This window comes from Caloenas nicobarica, chromosome 3 (genome assembly GCF_036013445.1).
Source record: "Caloenas nicobarica isolate bCalNic1 chromosome 3, bCalNic1.hap1, whole genome shotgun sequence".
In the NCBI taxonomy this organism is placed as follows: domain Eukaryota; kingdom Metazoa; phylum Chordata; class Aves; order Columbiformes; family Columbidae; genus Caloenas; species Caloenas nicobarica.
The window spans coordinates 46255681-46283084 of NC_088247.1; the positions used below are offsets into that span (position 1 = coordinate 46255681).

Consider the following 27404-nt stretch of genomic DNA (forward strand, 5'->3'; position numbering starts at 1 on the left):
CCTGCCATCAATCTACCTTGCAGAGGCACACAAAGAAATAACCTCTATAGCCAGGGAACTGAGCACCACCCAACTGTGCAGAAAAGCAAAGTATTTTTGCTAACTGAAAGATCCAAGATAACTGAGATTTAACACTAAACACCCCTCCATGGCTTCACACATCTGACCTGTCTAAATAGTCTAAGCTTCCTAGAGCGTGCCAGAGACAAACAGCATCTCTCCACTGACTGGAGCTAACCAGCTCTCACCGGATTGCTCTGCTGGAAAAGTCTGCTCTTTCGGCTGACTAAAAGCAGTTTTCTCCTTAAGTTGCAGCCACAAATATTGCATAGGAATTTAAACCAGCATTTATGAGTACATACAGAACTGAAAGGGAATAAAGCTAATAAGTCTATGTGTAAAGCTTTGCTTAAAGAAAAACTACCGTGGCACCACTGAATCAGATGGTCCACCGATTTCTCCCTCACCCCCAGAGAGGTTATGTATGCTTTAGATTAAAATAAGTATAATCTGAAGGAAAAAAAAAAAGCACCAAGCAAGCAGCCTAGACAGATCAGCTGGTGAACACAGGCTACATATATATTAGCACTTGGTGTAGGAAAACACGAATAGATCAGTAGCAAACAGTTTGTACTGAGAACCTGAATCTTAAAATTATGTGTCTGGGCGGTTCCCTATGCCTGAACTCATTTACTAGCTCTTCAGATCGCCTCTTCAGGTCAGTCAGGTCTTGCAAACATAACCAGATGTTCATCCATTAGCATCTGGGACACTTTTGGATCATGTTTTTCTGTTTAGTTTCACCTGGCAAGAATCCAGTTTGCATTCTCTAAAACAAAAGCATGACAAGTAGGGATGACCAGATTAATTACAAAATACCCCAAACAAAACCAAAAACCCACGCCAGGCCTGAATCAAAACAATAATGCAGACCTACCCTCTGGTCCTTAAAAAGCACTTACGCAAGTGCATCAGCTACCCCAACACATGCAGCTACTTATCATCAAAAACAAATGCTGATGAGCCACTGCTGTGTCTTTCCATGTATTATTTAGTAAATTCTAATCTTATATAAATTTTGACATGAGATTCTAATTATTATAGTCTTGCCCATTAACCTCAATAAGCTTCCTTGTGCATTTGCTTATATCCATCCATACCCTTTTGCAATGCCTTCTCAAATGCTACTTCCATGACAATTTAAATTATAGGAAGACGAATAAAATCCTGGAGAAAAAAAGAATAAACCACCCACAAAGACACACAAACATGTCATATTCAGATTCTGGTAAAAATATTAAAATTTAATAATACCTTTTGAACATACCATTATGTCAAGGGAAGAGTAAAGGCATTCAAACATGTGGATATAGATCTTAAATAATATTTACAAATTCTAAACTGCAAGTTGACTATAAAGTCACAAATACTTTAAATATTTAGTAGAATATAGTGTAAATTCTAATATAAATTAGATATTAACTTCATCTGTTATTTTTCCAGTGATAACAGTCTAATCTTTACATACCATATACATTAAAATACTAAAAAGTTATAAAATTTTGTTTCTGTTACTATGCAAAGAAATGGAAAATACATCAGATCTGTCTTACTGTACAATATCCAAATTGAACTTTCTATAGTGTTCTCTGCAAAAATAAATGGCACTTTCACATGCAACAAGGCATAAAGTACAAGTCTGTCCATTAGTAGTATGCCAAGTGAGTGCAAAGTAAACTAAAACGCAAATGTCATTCAACCACATAGTTGAAAAAAATCAAAAAGTAAACCATGGAAAGAGGTTCTGACAAACTTTTTGATCCAGACTGAAGTAAAAATGAAAAGCATGTAAACTGATTTCCATACAGATCTGTCATTTTAAAAAATGAAAGTACAGCATACTGAGAGGTTTGTCATGACAGTATCAAAACTACTTTGACAACATATAATGGAGGAAAAGTTGATGATCCTGCACGAATTCTGAAGCCCAGCCCTGCCCATGGGCTACAGCATCTTGGCTGCTTTTCTATTGACAGTTTCCAAAATTACTTCTGCCACTCGGAATTGCATATCAACGGTCAGATGAGTTTTCCAGACCTCATTATGCCATTGTGTAACCATAGCTTCCACAGTGCAATGCCACAAGAAGCCTGTCCTTGAGGATTTCTTTACTTGGGTATTCAGGTAACTTGAGCATATTGATACTGAAAAGAAAAGAAGAAAACCACATCACGGTTCAGCAAGAAATCCAAGAGTAACGTTTTCTGATTGAAAACCCTGAAGATGTCACATTTATGAAAGAAAACAAACATGTGCCGCATTACAGTATCATCGAGCATTCAAATATATTGCAGGACATAAAGGGGTTTTTTCACTTCAGTAAATTGTAATACAACAATTTAACTTGAGTATTCCCTTATTGATCCCACTGCCTTTAGTTAAGCAAAATGAAGCAGTAAACAATGAGCAAACAATGTAACATAATCTTGGTTAAACTGCATCAATTCTATGCTGGATAGGGAAAATTCTACAAACCATCTAAACTTTTTTTGGCCTTTTAGTTAAACTGTTCAAAATAACTATACTTTTGACTGAGACTGACATGGAAAAGCCCCATTTTTAAGGTATCTCAATGAGACTAGTTAACATACCATGTGCTTGACGTTGGTAAAAGATTTGCAGTATACGGCACAGCAGCAATTGTAAAATTTTGCAATCCACTGCCACCCATTATGTGGGCAAAGCCACCATGAGGCACCCTGGAACTGAGAAAATTCACAGAAATTAGACCATTACAAGAATGTTATAAGCCAAAAAAATATAATCTTTACACTGCAAATACCTCTTATTGCTACATGTGACTTGTTACTAATAATTTCATCAAGCTTCCCCATTTCTTACCCATATTGAAGTTCTCTTTGTCTAAATGCTTTTAATTACAATATTGAATAACGCATTTGTCTATTTACACTAGGCATCAAATTGTCTGAATGACATTTAGGAGAATTCCGTTTGCAGAGAGGAACCATTTGTACAACTAGTTTTTATAACACATCATTACCTCAGAGTTCAGGCAAACATCTATGGTTATGTATATTTACAGTAATAAATACTGCATCATAAAACAGTTTATTCTCCAATTACTACCTGTGGGACAACTGACCAGTGCCCTTGACATGCCTTCTCATTTACTACTTCAGACCACGTATTTCAAGTAACTAATAAAAGCATTACATCAGTCACATTATCACCCGGTGACAACCTGTGGCAAAACCAGAACTCACGGGGGTTGGAGGGGCGGGGGGGCGGAAATCACTAGCATCTTCCGGAATGCATTCTCAATCATATTACTCAGGTTTTTTTCTTTTTACTTATATATTATCTAAGGATTATTCAGGGTGTAAATGGACAATAGCCATGGAGTCTTCACAGTCCCTTCCTATAATTTTAAACTAATAGAGGCAAACAGAATAAAATTCAGGTATTTGTATAACATCAACTTCAGTTGGTATGCATTACAAGGTAACATTAGCACAGCCCTCACACACACACAAAAAAAACCCCGCCAGCCCACACCACTATAACGAAAGGATAAGGACTAAAAGAAGTCGACTGTGAACCCGCAATGCATCCCTGTATCCAGCAGCCTTTTGGGCTGCATCAGGAATAATGTCACCAGCAGGTTGAGGGAGGTGATCCTTTCCCTGTACTCAGTGAGGAACACCTGGAGTGCAGCTCCAAGCTCCCCACTACAGGAGGGACAGGAACATCCTGCAGCAAGTTGAGCCAAGAGCCACAAAGATGGGAAGGGCCTGGAGCACCCAACACAGGAGGAGAGCGAGCTGGGACTGTTCAGCCTGGAGAAGACAAGGCTCAGGGGAATCTGATCAATGGACATAAATACCTGAAGGAAGGAATAAATAAGACAGAGCACAAGTCTCAAGATGGAGCACCCAGTGGTGCCCAGTGATAGAGCAGGAGGCAACAGGCACAAATTGAAATCCAGGAAATTCCATTTAAACATGAGGAAAAAAAAAAAAAACACACCACTTTTTTATTGCGAGGTGGTCAAACACTGGAACAAGTTGCCCAGAAAAGCTGAGGGGTCAGTGCCACTGGAAACAGTCAAAACCTGACTGGACAAGACCTTGAGCACTCAGCTCTAGTCGACCCTGCTCTGAGTATGCGGCTGGACCAGATAATTGCCAGAGGTCCCTTCCAACCTCAACTATTCTGCAATTTTGTAGCTAGCAAGGAAAGAATCTGATAAAACAAAATAACTGTTCCATAGAATATATAACAGCTGTTAGAATTTTGGATTACAGGTACTTATATTAAAAACAATACTTCCATATTCACAAAACCACAGTGACTGTAAAAACCAGGAGTAAGAATGGAAAAGATGAATGAAGTAATATTTCCACTCACAGTAAAACTACTTGGCAAAAATGCAAGAGAGCAAGGGTTGCTACTGCCACATGTTAAGGAGCTAGGACAGAGCTCGCAGTAATACTTTTTAAACATACTTTTAAGAGCTAGCTATAGTATCCAACACATAAATCTGTATCACCTAGCTTAATAACTGCAATGCTGGCCATATAGTTCTGGGCACTGGTATATAAGGCAACCGCTACGGGGGAAGGACTGATTATTTGCAGCACGCTATTTCTGACATACGAACAGAATTGTGCTCACAGCCACAGTTTGGAACAGTTGTAAAGATTTTACAGCCGGTACTCTTTTATATCGTGGGTTTGGCTCGCATTTCTAATACAGTGCTGCCTCCCCTACAGTGACTTTTTTTTTTTCTCCTTTGATGAAACAAGAGAATTCCGCATTCAAATCAGCAAGCCCACTATTAGATAAAAGTTTTTATAATTTAACTTATTACCATGTCTTTCATACAACAGGCCAAAATTATACAGTATGAAAGTAACAGCTGCCAACTTATGCCTCCAAGAATGAGTTTTCTTTCCAAGCAAAACACTGCCAATATAGTAAAGGAAGCCTTTCAAATATGTGCAAATAACGCCTCAAGATCTTACCTCTCTTACTGCATGTGCAAATAGCCTTCAGCAAGAGCAACAATACAATTTCATAGCTTTGGAAACTTCAACACTATTAAAATGTCTAAGTTTACATCTGAATCCTAGCTTTTCCACCTATTCTCCCACTTATAGATTTTGCATACATTTACTTAAAATGAAAACAAAGTAGAAGTGATACTTTAAGGCAGTTCTCTTTTTTTTTTACTTTTTAAAAGTAGTCATATATATCTAACACATTTATCAAATATGCTGAATTTCCCTTAAAACAGCAACAGAAACTACAGTCTCCTAAGACGTTAAATAGCAATCCTGATACCTGCAAAATACCAATAAAGTAGAATTTATCATAAACTGTCAACATATCCCTCCAACTGTTAACTAAAAACCTGATCAAAAGTTGCCAATGGATAATTAACAATAATTTAGCCAAATACTATTACAAACACCAAACAGATCAAGAGAGGGAAAAAAAGTAAAAGCATGTGGCACTGGCAATATGATCTCAAGCAGCTGTCAGCAGAGAAAAAGTAGGTGGTACATAAGTTAATTTTCAGATCCCCAACACAAGGTACAAGAATATTCAGGCTTTTTCTTGAATGTGCCAAGACCTCCAAGCACACAGAATCTGCTATTCAAACATTGCTCATGATGATTACTGTTAAAAGATGTCTCAAAATTGGCATTAATGATGAACGCAATGGTATCTCCACTGAAATTACCAAAGCAAGACTTCATTACATTGAAGACAAAAAGGGTAAGAATGGGGGAAGAAGACAAAAGTCAAAGTTTACAAACATTTAGAGATGTCAGCAAAACACTGAAGACATAATCATAAATATAATTCACTAAATATAATTTCACTAAATCAATTTTGTAGTCTTTGACTGGAAAGAAAGAATAGTACCACTTCACACCCACACACCCAAAAATCAAGTAAGAGAATATGCAGAAGAGATTAAAGGGATATGGAAATAACAATGAAAAATTTGAATGAGCCTGCCAACCAGCACATACAGAAACAAATTCTTCACTAAGGAAATGCAATCCCAGAAAAAGATCAGTTTGAAATCAGGTATTCATTTAGTGTACAAACTTACTTAATATACTGGCCTGTGCTAAACTAACTGGTGTTAGACAACTCAGACGACTCAGCATCTAAATCTTCCATGACCAGAAACTAGGAATGTCTGGGGATTTGTGTGCAAAAATGCCAACTGCATACCACTATTAGAGGTAACTTTCACAAGTTCAATTTTTATGGAAAAACATACCTGTTGTATTTCAATAACTGAAGAAAAAACAAAATGGGTTCCTACTAGCTGATACGGAAAAAATACGAAGCAATTTGGTTTTAAATTTCAGCCCAGAGTTCTTAAAAGAGATACCAAAAATTTCCTTCCTACTAACAAGAAATGGGTAAGAACAAGTCAGTGATTTGTGACCAAAATGAATGGTGCTCAAGCACGTATTCATCAGACAACATAATTGTTTACTTGATAGAAAGCGTCCCTTAGAATCCAGTAGATTAGCCCAAATGCCATCCAAATAGTGAATGCCACTTGAGTATCATTTGGAATGTTTTAAGAAGCATTTGAAACATGACCTTACATTCTAAAGACCCTTATTTGCCACCTAGATTTAGAAACAGACTAGTCCACTAAAAATGACAGACCAGCAGCTGGCATGCAACAGTTGTGCAGTTAGAACTGCAGGAATCATTTCTGCAGAGGACAAAAAGATTGATGTGCACAGAAACAGCTTCTTAAATTGTCTGTGATCCCTAAAAACAATGAAATTCATAATAAATCAAGTGAAACTACTAGAATTAGAAAACTGTGCCATTTCATGATACATCCGTGACTCTGAAATTCCTTGGTATAAAAGGTTTGATACTCTTAATCTGTATTTTACCATTGCTTAACCACAAAACTTCAAAAGGTCAACTACTGTACAAATCCTAGCCTATGAAAGGAGTATCAAATTAGAAGATGGTGCCACCTCTACCTGCCACCAGAAGAAAACATGAATTACACAGCTCAGGTGCCATATATATATGGATCCACTTTGCAAAATGTCTGTGTACACAAACTCAGCAACTCACCCAGTTCACAGGGGCATTTATTGCTCAAAACCTTCCCCCACTGCCCCCAAAACCATAAAAAAAAATAAAAGTGGCTTTCCCTGCAGAACAACTAGAATTTAGAACAGAAATCCTATATAAAGCAAACACAGTCTTGCATAAGGTTACATCTTCACTTGATCTTGACACACTGCACTAATGTTAAATTCAACTCAGCTTTAGGAGAAGGATGTTCTGTTTACACTGACTGAAGTGATACCTTGTTATCTCATATATTAAAGCCTATATTGATTACTGGAGAAGCCGGGAGCCACATAAATATGCAGCAGGAAGAACAACATAAAGAGCAGTTAAATTCACTATTGCCTTGTTAAAAATTGCCTGGGACAGCAACTTAACTATACAAAGGCCTCTTGCAAAGTAGTCAAGTATAATAACGAACCAATCAATCATTTTGCTGGCAATACAAGCAGCAAAAGTATTAACACACATTTTGTCTACTTTGATCAACATATGGAACACTGAAGTATGCAAAACAGTTTCTAGTTAGGTGATCTTGTATGGTAATCTGAAGTCTCTTGATGTATTTCAGAGCATCCAGACAATGTATTTGTTGCTACAGAAAAGTTTCTCACCTGCCAGTAACAAACTGTAACAGCAATATTCTCTCTTCCTGAGTTAGCTCTTCCACAACATCCCAGAACCACTAAATGAAAAATAAGTTAGTTTGTATTTTCTGTTAAATACTTGCAGTACTTGAAAATAAAATGGTAAAACAATAAATGGAATATTCGTGTTTCTTACTCAAATGATGGAAATTGTCACATGAAATTCATATATCATTAAGTCCCTTAATACAGGAACATAGTATAAAAAAACTCCACAAATTTCAGCCAAAATAGCTTCCATAAACACATAGAGAAAATGACAACAACAAAAAGTAGTATCTCTTTTTTCTGGATTAAAATGCAGCAGTCTACATTATCTAAAAAAAAAAAAAGTAATTTTACCTGTATAACTTGGTCTCCTCTCTCATAGCCACTGGTGTATTCTGTATTGTTTAACCAATCATTCACGTCAATTTCTGGCATACCAGACAGCAAAAGCTCCTTCAGAAGAAGTACACAGATTGTGACCATTAATTTCAAGTGTTTATGCTATTTTAAAAAGCAATGCTTTAAGAAACATTAAAATTGCAGTGGTTTTTTTTCTATTTAGTTGCAACCTTATGGAACCTACAACTAAATTTTAATAAAAGAAGATCCTTGAATTCAGGTAACTTCACATGATCAGTTTAAATTTAAGCATAGGGTATCAAGAGGTAGAAATTATTGCCAAAGAACCTAAGAAAAAAAAAAGCTCTAAGTTTTGGCACGACTGGAAGCAAAACTTGAGATGTCTCAGTTACAGAAGATCAGATCACTACAGAACTTACTGGAATTTGATTTTGTGACTCAGAAAAAGACAACAGACAGCATCTCCTTACTTTTAAAGAACTTCTGCACTCTCGAAGGAAAACATTACAACATTCAAAGGCCACAACATGCTGATCCCATTTTGAAACTACAGTTTAAGGCATGTATCACTGGTACACAAAGTTATCACGTTCCAAAATGTCATTCTAAGCAACTAGGATAAGCAAGAATACACATATTGAGATCCTCACTGATAGACGCCCGATAAGCAAAACTAAAGTGAAAGATACAAAATCATTATTTTGTTCATGCTGAGCTTTACTTCTATGTCACTACACTACTAACGAAGTATGCTGAACAAAGTATTTTTAAAAAGTATACGTATTTGTGCTTACCAGTTCGTATTCATCAAAAAGCTGGATCAAAGATGGTGGAATGAACATATGGAAGCCTTGTAAAAAGGCATTTATCTGAGGTTGAATGGCTCTTGTCATTCTAAGCTCTGTGACAAGCTGGACATACTCAGCCTGCAATGAAAACAACATTAAGATATATAATAGCAAAAATACATAGTGCTCGCTCACGCAAACTCACACACACACGCAGTCCTCAATACTTTACAAATCTCATCTACTGTAAGATATTAAGGAGTCCCTATGCACTTTTGACAATGGAACCAACCCAAAATAATTCAAAACCTCTCCGAGTTTAGAGCCCCTTCTGGTCTTCCCCCTTCCTTCCTTCCAAAGACAATTCCCAAACATAAGTGTTCTAATTCTAAGACAAATCAGTCAAAAAACAGGGACTTGGGCTAAAATAAAAGAAGTGAATAACACTTAGTTTGCCGTGCCTGCATCTAATACAACCACCATTGTGATCGTCTGAACACATGAACAAGGTATTGTCTGTAAAGAAAAATATTCTATTAAGCAAACTGACAAAACTAACTTACTCCTGCAAGCTTTGTTGTCATAATAACAATTACAACTCTTTTAAGAAAGTCTTGGAAATATTCTCAGTTTTTAAAAAAGAAAAAAAAAAAAAAAAAAAAAACACACACACCGCAAAAAAGCATTTCTACCATAACCATGTGAATGGATGATAACATAGTTTGCCTGCTTTAGAGATTTGGGGGCTCTGTCACCTTTAAAAAATGCCAGTTAAAAAAGGAATCCACCGGAACTTTGCTTTTGTTGAAAAGACAAAAGCCTAGGAGGCAGGTAATGAAGGAAGGTTTTCAGGATGAGACAGACATTGCCTACATTACAACTCTATAAAAATGTCTCATTTACCCTGACAAAACTATGCAAGTCTAATAAAGTTTCTTTACTCAGGAAAAGAGACTTCTACTTGAGAACAAAATTTATTCCTAGATTATTTAAGGTATTCAGTTTCAAAGTAATGCTTCACCTCTCTGATCATGATTTTTAATAAAACACAAAACAAATCATCCTAACTATCACCTTCCTTCAAGACAATAATCTTATAAAAATACTACTCTGATTTTTAATTTTAAAAAACATTAACCTAAATTTTTAGGTTCTGAACCTACACAAAAGCAGCCAAGCATTCTTTTTTTCCTCCCTTTCAGAAAAACAGAATGAAGTATGAAACATTTCAAACCAGAAGAATATTTTTCAAAGGCAATTCCTGACATTCACAGAAGTATAGAGGGGTTCTCATTTGCTTTGCATTGGAAGATATTTTTAAATGCATTACCACCATTTTATTAGAGTGAGAAGACAATTAATTTGTAAAGTGCTCTGAAGAAGAGAAACATTATACAATGATATCTTCAACTGCAGAATTGTTCCCAAAAATCAAGTTTCAATCTAGGAATCTCCCTAGGTTGCTTCTACTGTCAGTGGCACCGAGGACACCTCCCTTGTCTAAACAATTAGAGAGAAAGCCAAAGGAGATTAATCGCACTAGACAAAAGCAGGCTCTGTGAATACATATTAGGAGCTATAGGAAGAGAGCAGAAACTTTAGCAGTATGAGGACTACAAGTAGTGTTAACACTGCTCTTCAGTGATCGGAAATACTTTTTTTACATTTCTTTAGTTGCTGTTACATAAATTGGGCTATTCAGAAAACAGAGTTGTAGAAAGAAAAAAATCACAACCTTATTTTTTTAAAAAATCCATTAGAAAAAAATAGGACAAAAACTTATTTTCTGCATTTCAAAAATATTTACATTGAACACTTTCATTATGACAGAAAACAGTTGTTGTGCTTTAGATGTAACAAAAAAATGTCTTAAATAGCCTGGAACAGCCAAGCATTCTGACTATCAGCACTGGCACACACTGAAAGACCCGTATCACCGAATTCCCATAATGTACACCACTAAAAAAAAAAAATATAAAAGGTCAATTTGTTTTTCCCTCTGTTCACTTCATTTTCATTTACATTTTATTCCCTCTCAGAAGCCTTAGGAGTACATTACAAAATAGAAATATTTACATATGCATTCCTACATAGTGCATAAAAGGTATAATCCAGCCTTCTTTTAAGAGGGGACATTTGATTGAACACACATGAGACGAGCATCACAAATACGATGACAAAGTCTAGTTTGGATGAGGCGTTGTTTTTTTATTTTCCTTTGAGGTAAATCAAGCAGAGATCATGCTTCCCCGATTTCACAACCCATATACTGTGAGACAAGAATCAATATTCATCATGATGTTCAGATTCAGAGAGCAGCTCCATTCCAAAGCTGTTTGAAAAAAATACGTAATTTTTTACTGCCAAACAGCACAGCTCACAGACAAGTCCTGGGAGGGCAGAGAAAGCCATTGGACTGTGAAGATTTGCACCATTTTTAAAATAGCACATGGCCAAACTTCTACTAGCTCTAATTTTAATTTTTTCCTGAAAAGTAATAGAAAGATACAAAGATATACACAGCAAAGAACAAAGAAATGCATAGGACAGACACTGGGCAAAGCCTGACTTTTTCCTTTGAAGTCTCCCCGTTACCATGACAAAAGGCAGCTGAGCCACTACCATAGCTGATGCTTCAGTTGGAGCTACATGGAGGTTCCAACTAGAAGACTGGAACATTTGATTCATATGGTCTCACAACCATTGACCTACTATGCAGTTGATGTAAAAAAATAAAATTCCCTGGTTCAAAGAAAACAAATTTTTACAAACAGCTACTACTGCCGCTCTTCAATGGGGCACTTACTCTCTTTTATTTTGGTTTTCAGTAAGAGGGAGATGGATTGTTTGGGTGGTTTCTGTGGGTCTTGTTTTGGTTTTGGCATAGGAGGTTTTTTTGTGGGTTTGTTGGTTTTGTTTGGGTTTTGTTTTGTTTTCTTTTCTTTTGTTTGTTTTTTAAGGAATAAAGAATCACTCAATTTTACTTTTAAAAATGCTGTCCTTTGAACAGGTAATCTGCTGGTGCGCATACACGCCAAATTCCTTTAGAAGCTGAATCATCTTCTCCCTGAGGTACAGCAAATACAATGAGTTTTAAACGGTGATCTTTTATTCCTCTGGTAAAGGTAAAAGATAGATCTTTCTTGCAGTAAAAGAGGTGTTTTATGAAGTAGACACTTTCCTGTTTAACCTGTTAGAACTGCTAAGCTAAAACATACTGCAAAACCACGTCACATTAATTAGAAAAAATCCCCAAATGCCACTAAAACACAGATCTATAATTTTCAACAATTTGGTTCACCACTGTCAAAATCAGTGAAAAGGAAACAGTGCCATCTTACAGATGTTTGTTGACTTCACATTTTGCATCTTCAAATTCAGAAATCAATTAATATTAACAGTTTCAAAGCTACCACAACAGTCATCTGTTTCTTACCACCTTTCACATAAAAGCTACACAAACTCCCATCCCCTCGTGCCGCAGCTGAGGAAGGCTGATGCGCTAGAATGGATCCATCTGCTCTGCACACCTTCCAACACCCATTTTAGTCTGTGCCCCAAGTCAGAAGCTAACAGAACAAAGCAAGCTGCTAATGACTGAGGGTATCCTCACGTGTGCAAATTTCTAACTTCATGTTAACTGGTAACTGGTTTTAAATAGCTGTTATGAAACCACAATTTGTGGCAAGTACATCTATTTTATACACTGAGAAGCTAGGACTGCCCAGAAACAAGAATCAACATTCTTCTTTTCTCTGATAGGTAATAAAGAAATTAATCATCCACTGCCATCACAATTAGACTTGTTTTACCATCTGTATTTTGTCATGAATGACTATATTGTAGGAAACAGTGTAGAATCAGGCTAATAATATGTATTCCTGTTATTGGAATGACACTCTGCCTTCATGAAAACGAGGATTAAACATACAAGAATCCAGTGCCAATTCCCCCAAGACAAGCTAAAATTTTGTTAGAACAAATGCTGACACCAAGTGGCTATTTACCAATACAGCAGCTGTCTACACGATGCAGTGCTGAGTGAATACAGTGTACACAGAGTGGGTTAGCTCAGCACAAATGAAAACCAAAACACAAAGCAGACGTAAGGACAAAAAGGGTCAGTGGTACAAAAAATTGCAGGTCTACCCAGGACACTCCTGCAGTTACTCCAAACTATCTGTGGGTAACTGCAGAATTCAATTAGACTGATGCCTATCTAAATTTCTAGATGATTTTCAAAATCTGGCTGTGTTTTTCCATATTCATTTTTGAGCTAATGCTGCAGAGAACTCAGGGACTTTCCAAACTGTTACTATTAATGTAAATTAAAGAGGTAGATTACTGCCATACACACTGACTTGCAAATGGCTGAAAAAAAATCTTCCTGCAGTCTTTTACTCTGCCAGTTATCTGTATGTTACTGCAGAGCAATCTAGGGCCACCAAATGCCCTAGCAGGCAGCACATGTTGAAACATACCTACAATTTTACTTTCAGCAATTACTATTGTTTTACCTTCCTGATACATACACCCATGACTTAAAAGTTACAAATATTCCTGAAGTTAAAATAAACCCTTCCTTTAAAGTTGATCCTATTTCCCTTCCAAAAAGTTCTGTCAGAAAGAAGAACCTCAAACCTGAACACTTATAGAGATTTTAAATACTACTATTTCTATAACATGCTAAGCTAGAAAAAAGGGGAAGAGTGTTGACAACTTTTTTATTTTGTATATTTCCTTCAAAACAGATATACCTTTTATATTTCTAGTTATTTATAAAGTCAGTCCAACTGGTTTTCATATACTATCAACTTCTGAATAAACCTGTATACTCACCTTGTTTTCCTGTGTAACAAGAATACTTGCACCCCCCGGCTTCAATGGCACTTCTTCCATTGCTCCAAAGACATCAGTCTCAACAGAGAAGGTCAGCTCTAAACCCAGATCACTGATATCATTATCTAAAATCCACTGCAAGTTCTTTGCATACTCTGGATCAATAGATGCTACATCCTGATAATTTACAGGTATACCTAGAAAAACAACAAAGAGACAGAACACCTCAAATAAATAGGATAAAGCAAAAAGGGTTTTAACAATATATGGTAGAAGATTGCCCTCTAGAGAGAAATCAGAATAATGCAATAATAGGAAAAGGCAAAAAGGGATTCACCATTACTAACTACAGCACTACTGTACATAATTCATTTTAAAAGTATTAAAGCATCAAGTTTCCTCCTTATGTTTTTCTTCCCATTGAAGCAAATGGCATGCCACCTGAGCAACAATAATTTGCACAATTTTAGCTTGCTAATGGATTTCAGTAAAAGCATCTAACCATACAGAACACATGCTAAATTTGTTTCCTAAAAAATCTTTAAGATTTCTACATAGCATTTAGAAACCAAAATATCATATTTCTCTATATAATACCTTTTCCCCCAGAAAATCATTTAGAACTGGGGGAGGAGGATAACCTTTCTTTCTGTACTTAGAAAATTCTTTTGCTCTTCAGTTTTCTTCTTTTTAATAATGTTTTCCTATGAGACCTACTATACAGCTATATACCAGAATATTATATATATAATACATTATTTAATTATTTACTATTTTTAATTAATTATGTATAGGAACTTACATTTATAGGAACATTATATTATTATATATTTATAATATATTGTTTATAGGAACTTTATATTTTCAAATTGAACTTGCAAGTCATTTAGAAGCATTAAGAGGAGAGTTGCTAGAAGTTTGATTTTTATCCAAGTATAAAAACTGCCTATTTGCAGATACGGCACTCAGGCAAAGTTGAACAAACATGCCCAGAACAAGGTGATTCTGAGTTTGCACAAGAAAACGACCTTCTTCAGTACACAATAAAACAAACTCCAATTACTTTAGCTCTGTCACAATAGATACTTGAACTCTACCAAGTCAGATAAATATCTGGGGAAAAGGGGCAGGGGATGAGGGTGGTAGTAGGTTTAGAAAAAAAGCAAGTTGTTGGGAAGCAGTCTCTTTGCTTCACCATCTTCTGCGCATTGTGCAGTGTCACAAGGGTGCCCATGAGGAGAAGTTGCAGCACGCTGTGGACTGCAGAAGCAGCACCCCAGAGAGTTACGCAGATCTCAAAGGCTAGCAGCTGGTGTAAACACGTCAGTGCAAAAACTGTTATAGTATTTCCTTGAAAGAGCTGACTGACTAGTGTTGAAATGGTGTGTAAACAAGCTCTAAGGCGTTGTTTTTCTAATACAATCAAGCAATGCTCCAGTTTAAGAGTGGGATAGATAATTTACTAATGAATTTTCATGGTCATATCTCTCTCAAAAAAAAAATCTAACATCTGTGTAGTAGTTTCTAGAAGACTTTCGCTTTTGCCAACTAGTGAGCATGTGAGCATTTCATATATGAAATGTGGAAATAATGATGTCTCTGAGGGATATAAGCAAAATAGGTTGGAAAGGAGACTGAAAGGTAGGAATCAGGCTTTTACAGAAGGAACTGAACCGAGCATTACGATGAAACTATACTCACAGCCAGCATATTGTGAGACCAAAGCACTAAGCTCACTCATTTACTTGGGAGATATTTTACCAAGCAATAGACTCCAGCCAGGCAGTTAAGAAAGAAACTCCATCAGATTTATCATGACAAAATTTGAATCCCATGAAATACTATTTATCCTTCTCTTGCTATACTCTTAAGGCACCTGTAGTTTGAATAAGAGAAATCTATCTTAGCATAATTGTGATCAACAGGTACTTCTGTGTGATACAGAACTTCAAAGAGATGCTACAGGTAAGCTCTAAGACAAGTTAGTAAGTATTCGAAGATTTAAGGCCTCCAGCTCAAAATACACTGACCCAGAAATTAATTTTTGCTTTTGTTCATGCCATGTCAGGAACTATTTTCTATCATACTGTGAAAGAGGGAACTTAAGTCCAACAGCAGATAGCACAGTTCGGAATTTATATGCTATGTGCCTTTGCTGGTTGGAGGTAGAAGTTTCCATTCCAAAACAGAAAAGCAACTGGCTCCTTAGAAAAAATACAAAGTAACTGGACAAAAGCACTAGTGAAACTATCTTCTCCTCCTCTGTTAAAGCAGAAGGCAGACAGGCAGTTTAAGAAAAACCTAAGAGGCCTTATTAATTTCTGACTATATTTCTGCCTCAGCTCTACATCTGTAACAGAGTGCAGCCCTAATAAACCTGAAGACCTATGGAATAATGTTTGATTTCACAGCACACAAAAAAATCATGCAAGCTATATATCTAACATCTTACAAAGCACATTAGTTGTGTTTTAGCTGGGTCATCACTTAACTTGGTGATCTTTCCTTGTGTACCAGACACTGTTGCAGAAAGATCTCAGTTCAACACAGTGAAAAAAGGTGATGCACCTACCCGAGTCTCAGAAAAGTAGCCACATTTGTTCACACAGGTTTCAGCTTCTAATTAAGGCACTGCCAACATCATGTCTGTTGACTAAAGAGAATAGTTCATTTGAAAGGGATTCACACTGTTCCTCAGATACAGGAGGTCTTACCACGCAACTGGTGGATCCAGTGCCACCAACAGGAAAAGCTACAGAAAACAAGGATCTCAGTGCAAGGTGAGAAACCAAAGGAATGGAGATGGTCTTGGGCTTCAAAGGATTTATTACTCCATTACTTCAGGCCTGATGAGTTGCTGAAGGGAGTCTCTGTGTCTGTAACCTGGTAACTGGCATCTGGTATGAACAACAGTTAGCATAACCCATAGCTAAACCTGAAACAAAAATAAAACAAAGACTCCTCAGGAGCATCTGCTGCTGTGCAACTTGGTTTCGTTAAGCAAGAAGAGAGGAGATGCACAAAGCTGAGGGAAAAAGCTTTGGAAGGGTTTAAATAAACCACTGTGATTGCAGCAGAATAAGTAACTACTCTGTGTCTGATAAGTAACAAGTAGTGATAACCTGTGAACCTTTTGAACTTAAAGAAGCTGAATGTGCACAAACCTCTAGAGAGTCCCAGGATGCCTGTTCAACAGAATGACAAGACTTTACTAAGAGAGACTGGTGAGATCTTAACAGAGACTACTCATTACTGTTTGGTTTGCAATAGTAACTCTAGCAAAATGAAAAAAGAAAAACAAACAAAAAGTAAACAATAGTTCATCTTGTCAATTCAGAAACCAACAAATCCAGTATATAATCATGACTCAAACTAGAAAAGAACCCAAATTCATGAGTAGCCATTTGCAAAAGACATGATGAGAGCAACAATTGACTATTCTTCAGGTGTCACTGAACAGCAGAAAAATATGTTTTTATAATTTGTGAATACATCACATGTTGATTAGCCTGTGAGCACCATTCTTCTGCTCACACAGAGAAATCTCTTGATGTCAGAGGCCAATCCTTAAGTCAGTGTCAAATTGTGCCACACAAAGATATGTCCACTTTGGAACTGCTTTCCTCTGTGAATATCAATGATTAGGGAAGCTCAATGAGGCATTGCCAACATGGTGCTGCTTCGGATCGGTTGTTCTCCACTGTCTCCTGTCCACTGCACAATCACTCTCCCGCAGCAGAAAGCGGTACTGAGAGAGAAAAGTAAAATGCAACTTTTTGTCAAGATGTTGACGAAGATGACTGTGCCTGCAACAAACTGCAACAGTGTTTCCTTACACTTGCAGGGAAGAGAAACACTGAATCTGAAGTTGAGAGTTGATTTGTCCTGGACTCAGAAAACACTACAGGAAGATGGTAGGTAGACAGAATGAGAACACAGAAACAGAATGAGATGCAAACAATCCCTTGAAAATCTTGCTAGGTCTTAAAGTAAAGAGTGGTTCTCAAGGAAAAGTAAAACTTCCAAAACCAAGCAATCTTATACTTTCAAAGAATATTAAAGAATGGTGCTTAAACACCAAGGAAATTGTGCACGCAGCTGCAAAGGAATTTATGTACTTAGAGGAGTAACAGGAACGCAAAGGGAATTTACCTTTCCAGCACATCTTCATGCAAGAGGAAAATCTTTTCATGACAATGCAAAACAGGAGCATCATGTTCGACAAAATCAAGAGGCACAAAGGTTCTCAAAGAAGAGTAGAGAAGAGCCCTAGACCACAGATACCGCTACTTAACACTGGTCCTTCTCTATCAAAAAGTTACATTTTTATAAAGACTTCTGACCAATGCTCTTGAATGCTACAGTAAGTGTATGAATTAACTTTCCTCAGGAAGGAGACAGGATGAACCTGCGCTGGTTCTGAAACACTGTTTCAGGAAATAAGTAGTATTTGTTGGAGTGGGTAGACGAGGAGGTTCGCAACAGAATGCATTCATCTCGTTAAACATTACATGACTGAAAAACTGCAGGCATAATAAAGAATGTCCGACAAATTTTTGCCAGAGTTCCTAAACATTATCAACTTTGTAAGTCTGTCCTGAGTTAACTAAAGAATGATTATTTTCATTTCTCAAGAATGACATTACATGGCAGGACAGATAAATTTCACAACTGTGATGCAAAGAATTGCATGCACCATAAAAACAATTGCCTGCACTAGTCTGCCTTTCAGGCATTCCGAGTCAGCAACATTAAAGGCAACTAAATTATATGATTATGCTTTAGACAGATTAATTATGCCTTCCTTGTTTTTAATTTTAGATTCATATTCAAATATAAATTGAAAGATTAGCTATCTTATTAAAAGTTGCTAACTGCACGAAATTCCCACAGTTTTGCTAATATATTTCTATATTTTGCAACTATAACGGTTCCTAAGAGATGCTCAGGCTGGAATAGTCATTATTGCCGTATTATGTTGTGATGCTGTTGTACATAAAAGATGAGCAAGACATTCATTTCCAAGACTTTTTCACTTTTAACACACATACAAGTACAAAAGGAAAAGTTTTACTGCTCAGACAACTGTTACGACTAATAAACAGGATTTTAATGAAAACATACCAAGAATGTGTTTGTAGAATGACCTCGTGAAGTAGATGTTCACCAACTGCCTGTGATTCAGAGCTAGTCCCAGGATCTGGCCTGCGAAACGGAAGTAGTTCAAATGATCTGGATTTACAGAAGAGTTGCTGTTGGGCTGGAAAGTAGTTCCTATAAAATAAAAAGATTTTCATGTGACTTACTTGTTTGGGTTTTTTTTAAATGAAGTTCGCATTTATCAAATACACTAAGCATCTGAAACCACTGAAAGAGTTTTATTTTGGGGTTCTGGAAGATTGATTGAGGTTTTTTGTTTACACCAAAAAGATGTTAGAAAGAAATGTATCAGAATGTAATGACATCCTATTATTATTACAATGATACTGCTTAGCCACTCTCCAAGGCACCACTCTGAAATGATTATCATCAACATAAGGGTAATCATGATCTGCTAAATTGGGTCCTCCATGATCTGCTAAATTGGGTCCTCCATCTTGCTATATTGCTATGTGCATTTTTTGCTCACTATAATGGGCCATGATTCTATCAACTTGTGACCATGCTCAGCAGAAATATCAGTATCCATCTACTTCCTTCCACCTGGCTCCAGCCAGATGAAGACAGTCCAGTCTTGGTCTCCTTGGAAAAGACCACCTCAAACAGACATTCCTGAACTTTTAACTTTCAGGAACTCTTCTATGCCTCTACTGTTGTCTGAATTTCTTGCCACTTCACAAGACTTTGTAAGGTAGAAAGCAAAACATTTATCACTGATGATGATGTAAAATTTTTTATTCATAAAGATTTGCTTCATATGAAGCATCCAAAAGACAAAAAGTCAAATACAAGGTAGACCTGTGGAGATCAGCATCTGGTTTTACCACAAAATTAAGTGACTGAAATTCTGGATTTCTAAAAGAAAATAAAGGAATACCTCCACAGTTCTCTTGCAGATGCAGAAGAAAGGAAAACACTCTCTATATTGCTCTCAAAGTGTTAAGTCCTTCTACTACCAGGCAAAAATAGCATGGACTCCTTAAAACTAACAACTCACTCTCCTCTTCCAAAAGAGAGGCCAAAAATCAAGGAAACTTCAAATTATGAAAAATATTTCATCTGTAGTTATAAAAATGTACAAAAATCACTGTATATGAGATCTGTATATGAGATCAATTCTGTCAGTATTGCCTTTAAAGAGTAACAATCTTATATTCTGAAACCAGTAACTTTTTTCTTGAATTATAAAAATGCTTTTATAAAAGACAACACCCTAAAATTAGGAAAAAAAATGGCAGAAACATACCATCAGCTGACTGGGTAAATAAGGCATAATCTGGGTTAACTATTTCACTGGATAAGATATCAAACCACTCACGCACCACACCCTGTCCCTGGATGTCAAAAGAATAAAACACATTAGTACACAGAACTTTCACTGCACAAAGTTACGCTGGATAACCACACATTTTTTAATAAAGTATAAAAGTTATTTTAAATTAGGATTTAGTTCAAAACAATACTTGTGAAAGAGAATTAATATTCATATATAAATACCATAAAGGAAAACCATGCCGTTTTACCCACCATGCCTTCTTCTCCATGAAATCTCACAGCAATCCCTTGCTTTAGTTTTGCACAATTTGCTTTAGACACAACTTCACAGCTACTCCTAAAAATGGAATCTAAATACAAAGCAACAATTAATTTGTTATAATTCATTATATTTCAATGATATACTAATTCCATTTGTAACACAATACCTCTGTGAACCAAAAGGATGTCATTTTCATTTACAGGCCTGTGCACCATGTCCGAATCTGGCTGCCCAGCATGCAGATGTTCATAGAACCATTCACAGCGATCTTTAAATGGCTACAAAACAAGAGGTAAACCACATTATATAGATGCATTCAACTGAATAATTTGTGTCTCATAAGCATGACTGGAAAATAGTTACGCATACTTCTCAATTCACTTTTGAGATGGGCAAAGAGTTACTCAGTGCAACCTCAACAGGATATACGGTATTTTGGGAAAAGGAAAGAACTAGACATGCCCTTCAGTGCTTGCTGAAGTCTGGTATGCAGAAATGCTGGACCATCAGTCACGCAGAAATAGCTATTGGAGCTCATCACACAGGAGAAAAATACAACAAAAGTTCTTCCAGGGCAGGGAAGGAAGGAATCTAGACAAGAAGGCAGTCCCTGGCTTCTTTCACATTACTGATTATCAACCACAGCTGAGCACAGAAGCACAATACAAACTACTCATATCTGTACTAAAGTTCATTGGCAATAAAAAAAACAGCCCAAAGGAACCAGGAACCTTCCAGAGCAATTCCTAGGTGAGAAGGTCCTGGCTTGCTTGACTCAGTATTTAGACCGACATTTTGCAGTTCTGAGACAGATATGACACAAGTACAGCCTCTCTCATCTATCACGATTCACAGCACGTACGCGTGTTTGATCTAACAAACACGGTATCAGTTCTGAAGGTCTCTTCATTATTCATCGGTAATGAATTTCAAAAACACACATTTCAACCAAAGAATGATTTAACAATACACCTACACCATGTCCTAAAAATGAAATGGGATTACCAAAACCAATGTATATCTAAAAATAAAGATATAGTACTGTTCACAACGACAGAAAGAAAGCTTTTGGAACACACCCTACAACATTCTGGGGGTGGGAAGTGGTTGGTTAGAGGACTTTCACCTTTGTTTTCAGCAATTTCTGTCTTTGACCAAAATATTTTAATGGAAGGAACCTTTCTATTAGAGAACAAAGCAAAAGTATAACAGTGTGTGCTAAATGAAGGAGTTCCAGAAGAACGTATTATCGCCCAAAGATGATCCTCATTTGTAACAGAAAAAATAGACAGTTCCGCCTCTGAGCTGCATGTAGGCAACCAGAATTTTTTTTAACGGTCAGTGAAAATGCGGCAGATGCTTAACACTACAATGTTATGTAAAGCAGCAGACTTCCATACAGAGGTTTGCTCACTAATTTTCCCACTTAACTACATTAGTTTCCCTAGAATAACAATTACAGAATAACTGTTCAGTGAAATCGAAAAGTGAGTTTAGGGTATGGAAGACATCAGGATTTTACTAAAAAAAAAAAAAAAAAAACACCACAAAAAACAAAACACACAACAACCAACCACAAAAAAAAAAACAAAACAAACAAACAAACAAACAAAAAAAAAAAAAAAAACAAAAACACACACCCAAAAAAACATCACCACCACCACGGTAGGGAACAGTGCAAAGAGTAATAAGACAACTTGCTATGGCCAAAGCTATGGCCAAATCAACTAAAAGTGCTGTATTTATCCTCTGGTTTATCTCAAAATGTAAGCCAATTAAGGAAAAAGCACAGCATTTTAAAGGTTAATCTATCAGATGTGCACAAATAGATTTGATAATAGAAAGTTACGCCTGTTTAACTGAAAGTTGGACTTGTAAGATGTTTAACATAGGTCACCTCAAATGGACTTACACATAAATTTTGAAGACTTTAGAAGTACAGAAATCTGTCTGCAATGTCTGTTTAATCTTTTAACATCCCAGATTCAGAAACACTGGAGGCCACACTTAGTTCTTCTATCCTCCCCAAACGGATTTTTTTCTAATATTATTCTTTTTAAACAGAACACGCTCTTTATATTCATAGAAGTTGTAACTTAGCATCTCCTGACACTTACCTGAGCTTTTATGATGTGCATAAACCTGGACATTAGTTCAGGACACTCAAGAAGAAAATGAAAGTGATCAAAAATTATTTTGGGATTTCTGAAACAAATATAGGTCAGAAGCCCGTTAGTCAGAGATTTAAAATAATGCTTCATGATACAAGAAGTCTACATAAAGAGAAAATGCAATTAGTCATGCAGAAAAGCTCCAACAGTCTCTTCTATTTTGAAATGTTTTCCTAACTCTTGTTTCCAAACGACTTATACTACCTTATGCTCTGAACATGAAGGATTACAAGCAGCTCTCCAGACAGAAGCAAGGTTATAAACTGGGCAGTTCCAGAAAAACTGGAAACAGCTACGTGTACAAAGATGGTTCAGACTCCTTTAAGAAGTCACTAAGTATAACACATTGCAGGAAGAATGAAAATTTTTTTCTGCCTCAAATGGGAAGGCTTTATCTTGAACAAAGATGAGGAAAGAATTTGTTAAGAAAATTATTCCGTTGCTCTGTGAAAAATATTTTGTTCATGAAATCTCACAGGATCTTACAAAAGAATCACTTACACGCACAAAAGCTCATTTAAGCCTGAGCTCTTAATCATTAATATACATTCCCTTGAATTCTGCAGGACCATTGAAGTGCATATGGCACATATGTCACAACAATACCCTAAAAATACAACACAGTAAGAAGAAAAATATATGAGTTTAAATTATTTGGGGGAAAAAAAAATCTTGAAGCTTACCGGTTAACAAAACACTTAAGGACATCATCATGTTTACAAACAAATTCTATAAAGCGAGGTGATGTCATCCTGTTCAAAGAAAATCATAACATGCTTTTACATAAATTGTTGCATTTTATTTTTTTAATAAAATACTATGTGAATAGAAACTGATGGTTTTTAACTAGTCAATCATGAAATTAAATACTCAGCAGCATTAAGATTTCATAATAAAAATAACAGAAGAGGCAAAAATGCCAATAATCAAGACGGTCAAGCAACCTGACCACTGTTATTAACAATATGAATAAAAAAAGAGCTCAAACTAATAGAAATACACATTTTTCTGTTGAATCCTCCTAGCTTTCAATACAACAATGGAAGCACATATTTGGAAGGACTGATATTATATGCACAATGTACATGATATGCATATTGTTCTATATTTTTGTTCATTGCATAAAACTCCCACCATGTACCCTGTAAACTGTGGTAAGGAAAATGATCAGGAAGAAATAACATTACAAGAAAATAAAATCTTCCAAAGACCAAATATACACATTTTAAACACACTTCTGGTCTGACAGATGGTCTGGAAGTATTAAACAACTAAAAGAGAGCTCTCTGAAAGGAAATGAACTTTTTCTCCCTGTAGATTGCCACAGAAGCTTGTAAGATGCAGTATACAGAGAAGAAGAACAAAACTTAGAACACACTTGTCAGTTTTCATGCTGAAAACTTGGAACATTGTGTTTCAGTATATTAACAAAGAATACCTAAATTCAATAACAGCATTTGCAGAAGAAAAGCTATCATGGCAAGTAAAAAGAAAAAAACATCAGTATTTCAAATGTTAACTAGCTAATTTTTTATTTAGGCATGAAATGCCAGCTTTATTTTACGAATATTAGGAACAACAGAAAACAACGAGCTCTCTCTACTCTCCTCCATTAAACATATTCAAATCTAAAATTAAAGCTATTTTAATGTATTTTGTCTGAAAATGTAATTGGTTATAATTTCAAATGTTATTTGAAGATGGTAGCAGTACTGAGGTACACCATTGTGCCATTTACTCCTATTAATGTGAAAACTTCAGTAAAACAGAGTAAGTCTCAGATCTTTGTACTTCTCTACGTAGTTCTGAAAAGCCCTAAAGCAACACAGAACTCAGGTGTGCTCTGCCTTACTTTCCTGCATCCCAGGGAGTTCTCCCAGTTGTCACTGAAACAGTTCGTAGTCTCCCAATTTCTATGATCATAGAATCATAGAATGTCCTGAGTGGGAAGGGACCCACAAGGATCATCGAGTCCAACTCCTGTCCCTGCATATGACAACCCCACAGTTCACCCCATGTGTCCGAGGGTGTTGTCCAGTCTCTTCTTGAACACTGTCAGGCTTGGGGCCGTGACATCTCCCTGGGGAGCCTGTTCCAGTGCTCCACCACCCCCTGGGTGAAGAACCTTTTCCTAATGTCCAACCTAAACCTCCCCTGGCACATCTTCCTGCCATTCCCTCAGGTTCTGTCATTGGTCACTAAAGAGAAGAGTAATAACAAATGATAACAAATCCCAATTAAACTTACAAAGTATCCAAGGGGCCTCTCCCTAACCTGAAGTGTAGATTATGCAGAGGGACAGATCCATCAGGCAAGACCCATCAGTAAGCCCCCTAGACACATGGAGACAGTCACCTCGCCAATCGAATCTTGGTATAAAAAGATAAAAGTGCGGGGCAGGGGGAAATGTACTTAATCACATAGTCATGGCTCCAAGCATGACAGTGTTCAAGAAGAGACTAGACAACCCCCTCAGACACATAGTGTGAACTGTGGGGTTGTCATATGCAGGGACAGGAGTTGGACTCAATCCTTGTGGGTCCATTCCAACTCAGGACATTCCAGGATTCTATAATTCTATAATCTTTTCTGCTTTTTATCTGTCTGCTGTAAATAATACTTTTCTGGCATTTTATCTTAGTAAGGTTTGATGGAGATTTCAAGGGAATGTGAACGTACTGAGGTGCTTGTGGAATGTGCTGATCCTCAGATCATCTTCCAGAATATCCACAGAGGAGTGTGCCCCAGACAAATGGTACTCATCAACTTGAAAACTTTAATTCCACCAGGTTTGGCAGAGAAAGAAAAACCCTTCCAGTGGCTGGGAAGAACCAAGAGTCATCATGTACTGGCAACCTCGCTTCCAGACTCCTTGGTGAGCTTGTAATATCACCATACTTGCCTAATCCTCCACTCAAGAGGGTCAAATGATCCTTTCCTTGCAAGTTCACAAATATAATCTATAACAATCTTGGACAGACTAAGACCACAGTTACAGTGGACACACTTTTTTTCTTTTTAAACCAGACACTGATGGTATTAAATTTACCTAAGTTGTAGCGCCTGTTCCACATAAAACCATGTTTGTGCCAGCCAGGGACAGGATTCCAAGTGAGTGTTATGGTGAGATTCAGCTGTCCTTGTTATAAGCTTCTACAGTGTAGCCAAAGAAGTTTTACCCCAGCTGGCATTTTCATACAAAAAGATACTTCACTTTTTTTTCTGAGCTTATGGTTCTTGTTGGATAATCACGTTAATCACTCAGGGATAATTTCACATTAAGAACCAACAGCAATAACTGGTAAATTTCAGGAGGTTAAAGTTACATTACCTGCAAGTATCACATGTGATTACAAAGAGCCATTAGACATTCAATATGAAATCTGCCACAATGCAGCTATGGCCATAGGCAGCAGCACTACAGAAAATTTGCTGTGCTGTTTGGTGCCATTAAAGCTGGGGAAAAAAAAGCATTCAAATAATTGAACTAGTGAAAGCATTAAAAAAGTATACCCTTGCCTTTCACTAATATCTGGTCAGCACCAACATTCTTCCAAGAAAGTATATATGATGTTAAAATGGTAACAGTGTAGGTAACAAACATGATCCTTTCCTTACCCTTGAGGCATCTGACAGGAGCAGCACATATAAAATGCTTGAATGACAGCACTTAGCCTGTTTGCTGTCATGGAGATAACATCCTGGCAATCAGTACAAGCTTCCTGCTTCCCAGAAACATCATATGTTTTCGACTTGCCAGCATCAGTGGATAGTTCTGTTCTGCCCTCAGTTCCTGCAGTGGCAAAGGAAGGCATAGGAGTAGCATCCTGGTGATCTGGTCCTTTTTGCTTCAGTAAAATAGAAGTAATGTTGGCAGAGTCTCTTTTGTTTTTCATCAGCTCGGTGGCTATAAGAACGAGCCATTCATCTAGAGAATGCCAGAGCAGTTCCAGCGGCTGCAATAAACATATGCAAAAAACAGATAAAAAAGGAACATGTTGACATTAGATAATATTAATGATGTAATAATCCTCTTAAGGCAAATAAATATCATGCACATTTAAAAGCTTTAAATGATCCTTTAGAAGTTGTGAGACAAATACTCAAATTCTGTGCTTGTATCTATAGAGCACAAAGAGAAAATTTCATATAGAAGGAAAATAATCAAGCAGCAGATGGAATAAAGATAAAAAAATTTAGAAAGAGTGAAACACTGAACTATTTAACAGAGTTTGGCCACATGGTTGTTATGTCACTGCCTGACTGCTGCAGTCAAATAATACACACGTTGAATTTCCAGAATAAGAGTGTCAGTTCTTTTTTAAGGCCCTGGTCAAAGAAACTTCCTCTACCAGGTGGATGAAGTGAAACCCAGACAACACCACTGAGATTCAGACGCATGCATATACCTAGCAAGATGTGCTTTATGCACAGCGTGAGCTCATACGGCTCATTCTGATAGTACCCCAGATGTCTCAAAATAAGGGTCACTTATACCCAGCTTTATGAAATAAAACAAAGTATCAGCAGAATCACATATCAATTTTTGAAGAAATATGTTTTATTTTATTGTAACGAAGTCACTCCTCATTCACTACCACCAGCTTAAAACCAACATAATTGAAACCTGACACAATTCCAACATTGCACATTTGGTCTGAGGTGCAGGCCTTCTACAGAGGAGAGAAAAGGCTGAGAGACCTGTGTATTTCTCATGAGTATTTCAAAAACCATGAGGGCTGTGTTGTCCCTTAATGGTGCTTAC

At 36.8% G+C, this 27404-nt stretch overlaps 1 protein-coding gene across 6 annotated transcripts in view; it reads right to left on the bottom strand.

The window, feature by feature from the left end:
* Positions 1-1455: 1455 nt before the first annotated feature.
* Positions 1456-27404, bottom strand: part of HACE1 (HECT domain and ankyrin repeat containing E3 ubiquitin protein ligase 1) — a 52555-nt gene continuing 26606 nt past the window's right edge. For 4 of the 6 annotated variants that reach the window (XM_065630561.1, XM_065630559.1, XM_065630557.1 and 1 more), the window contains 13 exons: positions 26258-26595; positions 23323-23391; positions 22586-22673; positions 20635-20746; positions 20459-20556; positions 20178-20265; positions 18896-19045; positions 13772-13968; positions 8939-9070; positions 8139-8237; positions 7764-7834; positions 2652-2765; positions 1458-2204 (listed from right to left, as the gene is read on the bottom strand). In XM_065630561.1, the coding sequence (XP_065486633.1) occupies positions 2102-2204; positions 2652-2765; positions 7764-7834; positions 8139-8237; positions 8939-9070; positions 13772-13968; positions 18896-19045; positions 20178-20265; positions 20459-20556; positions 20635-20746; positions 22586-22673; positions 23323-23391; positions 26258-26595 (1659 nt within the window). In that variant the 3' untranslated portion in view covers positions 1458-2101. Of the gene's footprint in view, positions 2205-2651; positions 2766-7763; positions 7835-8138; positions 8238-8938; positions 9071-13771; positions 13969-18895; positions 19046-20177; positions 20266-20458; positions 20557-20634; positions 20747-22585; positions 22674-23322; positions 23392-26257; positions 26596-27404 lie in introns of all 6 variants that reach the window. The other 2 variants (XM_065630560.1, XM_065630556.1) reach the window with 2 other exon arrangements.